The sequence below is a fragment of the Orbicella faveolata genome, unplaced genomic scaffold (genome assembly GCF_042242905.1).
Source record: "Orbicella faveolata isolate gen_17 unplaced genomic scaffold, um_ofav_v1 contig_25, whole genome shotgun sequence".
Classification (NCBI taxonomy): domain Eukaryota; kingdom Metazoa; phylum Cnidaria; class Anthozoa; order Scleractinia; family Merulinidae; genus Orbicella; species Orbicella faveolata.
The window spans coordinates 7,696,290-7,702,500 of NW_028301553.1; the positions used below are offsets into that span (position 1 = coordinate 7,696,290).

Consider the following 6,211-nt stretch of genomic DNA (forward strand, 5'->3'; position numbering starts at 1 on the left):
AAAGCAGTCTGAGACAAATATGGGTGTTAGTCCGCGCACGCCCAGGGTAGTATTCTATTGAGGCCCTGTTTGGGGTGGGGGAGTGTCTGAGTATCCCGGCATCAATTTTTTTTTTTTGCCCTACATATATCCCGTATCCCGTTAATTCCACTTGTATAGATAAACAAGTTTCCTACTCGATATCCCACTTTATCTGTATATCTTATAGCCCAATGATTTTCCCAAAAATATCCTGTGTCCCTGTAAATTTTAACTAGATATCTCCTATCCCGAACACCCCCTATATATATTCCAAACTATTTTCCCATCAAGTTTTCGTTTTATTTAGTTTTGATGCTACTTTCAATTTTCATCCAGTTTTAGGCTAAATCTAGCTGCGAATTATTACTTTATTACTGCTAATGGTTTGAACCCAGGAGTATCAGTAGTTCGTATAGTGTGATCGTCCGGGTGAGTGTAGTTCTGAAAAGAACTGTTGTTGGTGACTGACGTTTCGACAACCTGAGCGGAAGTCATCCTCAGAGTCAAGTGAATGGTGTTTGTCAGTCGATGATGTAATAAGTCTGGTCCGTTGAACGTGATTGGTCAGTATAGCCATGGTGTGCCCTTAATGTGCCCTTAATGTAAGGTATAGTCACTGTAGTAACAGGTGTAGGGTTCCGGTTCGTAGCGTCAGCTTCAGTAGGTCGGTAAATGTTTCGTCTAATAAAGTCAGCGTTGAAGTTGTTTTTGTGAAAAACACGTTCAAGGTATCTGTTTTCGTCACGTACAGCTTACGTGACGAAACACCATCGGACAGCTTAAGCCGTCCGAAACATTTACCGACCTACTGAAGCTGACATTAAGGGCACTTCTGAGACCATCTCACGGATCCTACAGCCCTACAACATTCGTGTAGCCCACAAACCTACAACTACGTTACGACACTTACTGACCAACGTGAAAGACAGAGACGAACCTAACGACAGACAGGGAGCAGTTTACAAGATCAAATGCTCCGACTGCCAGGCTTCCTACATTGGTGAGACTGGCAGAAACCTTAACACGTGACCGACTGAACACAAACGAGCCACGAGAGATGGTGATGCCAACAATCACATTGCTGTACATCATCAATTGACAAACCACAGCATTGACTGGGACTCTGCTCAGTGCTAAACCTACAGTGCAAACTATTTTCAACGACTGACTCTGGAAAGTTGGTACACTAACCTAGAACAAAAAGCCTCTTTACAGATGTCAACAACTACCGGCGCCTTACAAACGACTTATCCATGACAGAAACGAAACCGACAAACGGACTTCTAACAGACCGACTTAACAATACACGGACCAAAAACCGACCTATTTGACTAGCAATAGACGGATCGAAACCCACCAATGACTGATGACAAACTTTACACGAGTCTTTCAGCCAATACCATCATGGCTATACTGACCAATCACGTTCAACGGACCAGACTTATTACATCATCGACTGACAAACACCATTCACTTGACTCTGAAGATGACTTCCACTCAGGTTGTCGAAACGTCAGTTACCAACAACAGTTCTTTTCAGAACTACACTCACCCGGACGATCACACTATCCGAACTAATTATTATTTTGTTCTCATTTTATTGCTTTACTTTATCATTTCTTACACTGCAGACTAAGAGTTCGTAGGTTCCAGCAACCCTAGATTCCAGGCTGTCCGCCTCCCTTAGTAGTAATGATCGCACAATAACTTCATGACACTTTCTACCCTGCTCTGTAACAGGACTGCCGGGGTTGACAGGTTTGGAACGATCGATAATTAACCAATTGCAGACGTAGCTATAAATCATATAACATAAGTCACATTCATATTCGAACTAAGAGTATATCATCTCAATCAGCTAAGTATACGATGCGATGCTTCTACTGAATGACGATTACGTAACCGTTTCAACGCCGAATGACCTCTCGGATAAAATAATCTCGAGTCTCTCCGCAAGAAAGACTAAACTGCTTCGGTTAGTATCCACTCCAGCTAAGAGTTCAATTAGTTGGGGTGGAGTGCGAGAAAAACTGCGAACGGAAAAAGGAGAGAGATCGAGGCCTACTGTGTAAATGCGAACTCAACACTAAATTTTTTTCAAGCCGTTTCTCCGCACTAATCCCCAACTAACCAACGTTAACTATCTACAGTATCTGTTGTCCTCGTGACCAAGGACAATGATGTATATTAATGGGTACAATTATATACGAGTGACCCATGGAGACTACGGAAATTTACTTGGGTTTCCAGCATATTTCTGCACTTCTTCTTTTATGAATTACTATCACTATAATCTTTTTGCAAAGAGGTTACCATAGCAACAGTGTAACACGCCACAGCGCCCTTAATGAACCTTACGAACATATAGCTCCAAACATTGAGCTTGGTTCCACTGACCCCTCTAACTTTTTAGAATTGAAATAGGATGCATGGGAATATTACAACTTTTTACCGAGTTTAATAAATTCGTTTTAACAAAATGGGGTTTTCCGAACTAGCTTTTGCATCAAAAGTCTTAGTGTAGTGTTTCTAACAGAAAAAACCGTTGCTATGGTAATTTGTAACCTCAAGGAAATGATTGTATCTTGTTTATCTATGATTGGGCATTTTTTAAAATGCCATTATTATAGCTTCAAGTAAGAAAGAGTGTTAATATCAAAGTCAGTAATTATACTGAAGGGCAGCGAATGGTACCTTGAATATCTTGGAAACTTTCTCTTGGAAACTTTTGTTTCGATTCGAAATTTCGGAAGCATTTAAGAAGAGTCACGAAAAATCATTTTTCTGTGTTTCATTCGTCTCCCAATCTGAAATGTCTAAAGTCTCGGCAGTCACGGACCCAGGGGGTACTCCTATCATGGCCAAAATGTGGAGGCTTCGCAGGAAAGGGGTACTTCAGGCTTCAGTTATATTGAAGGGTAGTGATTTCACAAGCTGAGGTATATGAAAGGGTAAGAAAATCGGAATATCTTGACTCCCGCCACAACATGAACTGAACAAATAATACTTCTTTTCTGGTCAGCATCTGTTCTGGTAATACTTACTGTTCTCCCATAATGTTTTTCCTAACCTCATTCCAAGGGTTTAGAAAAGCGATGCAGTGTTCTAAAGAAGGTCTGTGAAAGAGGTGTACAAAAGGGGTATACAAAAGGGGTATCTTTTGTGTCAAAATGGTATGCAAAAGGGCAAGGAGGTGAACCTCGGGGTGGAGCCTCCACTTTTTAGAGTAGCACCCCCGGGGTCACTGATTTTCAAACAAGGATGTCGGCGTCTCGGCGAGTGTCGATTTTTACCATCCGTCACCCTTATCGTTGTCACCACCTTAAGAAATCGAACAATAATCCCTTACGGTGGGTGTTCTCACTTCAACTTTCTTAATTTTCCCGGTTCCATCAACGAAAAACGTTAACTTTTTAAGACGATGTGACTTCCACTTTTGTTTCAGCTTTTCCTCTTCACTCGCCGGAGGCTTCCAGCTGCCGTCCCAGGTCAGCACATCGTTACTTGCGTACGAGATTACTCCATAGCGTAAGTATGTCATGAGCTTAACTGAGGAACTACTGCTCGGCGAGGTGACGTCAAGGTCTTCACTGGAAACTGCAAATACAAATGATTATTGCATCTAAATCTATCAAATTTGAAAATATACATTTAATATACATTTTCTTTAGCCGATTTGTTTTTGTTTTATCTACGTATAGAATACGTTTTTTCTAATGCTTAGGATCATATTTAGTGAAGTCAGATGACTAACATAATCATCTGCTCAGGGGCATAACTCCGGCAAGAAAAATCTCATATTCAGTGCTCACCCACATGATTTCGGCCAGCGCTCGCTCGACGCTCTAAAAGAAATCAACAACCTGAAGCAGAAAATCTCGGTTACATTTTGACCGTGCGCATGCCGTCAAGTTCAGTTATGGTTTCTAAATATGCGCAGAGAGAAACCGCTGTACTGAAATGCTGGGTCACGTTCCGATTCGCCCAGAGATCCCGATCTATTCTGCTGACTGGATCGCGACCTCTGGGAACGAGAGTGTAGCAATACGCGACTTAGAAGAACGGTATTATCCTGGATAGGGTGCTAGTCCATCCAGCGGGTTACTTCCCAGCATTTGGTTTGAGACCACCAGCCTTGCAGGGGCGGATCTAGAGAGAGGGTGCAGGGGGTGTGCACCCGCCTGAGATGAAGCCTCCTTCTTCATATTAGCTCGTATTCGCTTTTAAACTTTGTTTACCTCACCAGTCAGTTACGCCATTCCTTAATGGTGCACCCCGTCCTAAGAAAAATCTTGGATCCGCCCCAACCTTGTCACGAGCCCACACCAAGAGAGGATGAAAAGTAAGAGAGTCCATCTCCCATGTAGACCTCAGTGGCGGATCCAGACCTTGTGCTAAGTGGGGAGCGGGGGGGCGGGGGGGGGGGAATAGCCAATATTGTGACGCAGGTTTTGATGCATGGGGAAAGTCCAAGCAGCCTTTCATCCTCCACGAAAAGATCTACGCAACGCATGTGGTAAATTGTATACTATATCTTAACATGGAATTACCTGTATTTCACCTCTCTTATCCTTCACCTTACATACATACATACTTTATTACCACTCCCCCAAGGGGTATTTTCGGAGGCAATAATTCCAATTCAATACATCTAGAATAAAATCTCCAGTTATGAAAACTATTACATTGAAGGAATACAAGATCACAAGAGAATCTTCTCCTGCCCAAACCTATCGCCTAACGATGATCAACGCAATTCAGACAGGCATTACGCCACTGTGCGTCGCATGCAGTGCATGAACAGATAATTCATCATCATTGTATTCATCATTGTATTCATCAAAACGAATATCCAGTCAAGACGATGAATACAACCACCACGATTCCCTGCAGGAACGTCTCACGGAGGAACCGGTCATCATTTCCGACTAATCTCTTGTAGACTTAAGAGAAACGCTCAATCGTAATCTAAATACCTTGCATATCAGATTCTGAAGGGTCGTGTCCATCAACTTGGCTGTCCATAGTTTCCTCTTCACGTGCCGGTTCTTGTAGAGAGCGTTCTGGTTCCTTCAAAGTTCACATATAAAGCAAAACAAGTAAGAACAGATAGCAGCTGAAATAAGAGACACGGCAGGCAAAGCTATGTTAAAAGGCGATTTGCATGATCGCGTCATTTGACTACAAGTTCCAGAATCCTTTACGATTTCTTTTTCTCATGCTAATTTGCGCAATTGTCATTTAAACCCCCGTGTGGTTTAAAAATTTGAATAACAAAGGAGAAGCGAAATGAATTCTGGTAGTTGTAGTCAAATGACGACATCGTGCAAGTGTGCTATTGACACTTTTCAATGAAAAGATGTGGAGAAAGACGATGCACTACCAAAGTAGAAGTTGGTGGACAATGGTTTCAAACATTCACGCGTTACACAGTACCTTTGAACCTTTGAATACCTACCATGAACATGAACATTGTGTGGTTTTAGCAAACTATTTAGGGTCAGAATGAAGCATGCCCGAGATTTACAGTCAATTTTATATGCATGACTGATACCGACGCCCCATTCTATATGTTCTCGTTCTGGTGCAACTTGGCAAACATCGAACGTTTTCATTGGATCGAATGTTTTATCTTTGAAATAAAGTCTTATGTAAGACCAAAAAAAAAACCCAAACAAAACAAAACAAAGGACTACGAGCCTCCTTCATAGGGATTTAATTCTTGCTGTATTAAGTCAAATCTTACTCGCACGTGATTGGTCTTAAGACGTCACGTGATGACGCAGTGAACCTTGAGAATATCCGAGGTTATAATCCATCACATATTTTCGCTCGCGCGCGATTGGTCTAAACGCGTCACCTAACTGAATAGTCCTCAGCTAAAACTGGGGAATATCCGAGTGATATTCCCCAATTTTCAAAACCGCGCATGTTGCGCAAACCATTTAAAGGATAATAAACACAATACTGAATAGCCTTCATTTAGCCCGAAAATATGCTCGGATATTTGTTCTTGAACATTAATTGTTCCTCAAAGCTCACAGTTTTTCTCGAGCTACGCTCTCGGAAAACTGTTCGCTTCTCGGAACAGATGATGTCCCCGGACCAATGTCCGAACATTTTCCCGCGCCAAATGGAGGCTAGTTAATCCCAAGCCGGATCTAGGCAGGGATTGACTTTTAGAAAATCT

The 6,211-nt window shown here is 42.1% G+C and overlaps 1 protein-coding gene across 1 annotated transcript in view; it reads right to left on the reverse strand.

Annotated features, from left to right (window-relative positions):
* Positions 1-1,599: 1,599 nt before the first annotated feature.
* The window catches only part of LOC110044202 (uncharacterized), a 10,580-nt gene continuing 5,968 nt past the window's right edge, over positions 1,600-6,211 (reverse strand). The window contains exons 3-4 of the mRNA XM_089293345.1: positions 4,998-5,091; positions 1,600-3,618 (exon numbers count right to left, since the gene is read on the reverse strand). Coding sequence (XP_089149471.1) covers positions 3,344-3,618; positions 4,998-5,091 — 369 coding nt within the window. The 3' untranslated portion in view covers positions 1,600-3,343. The remainder of the gene's footprint in view (positions 3,619-4,997; positions 5,092-6,211) is intronic.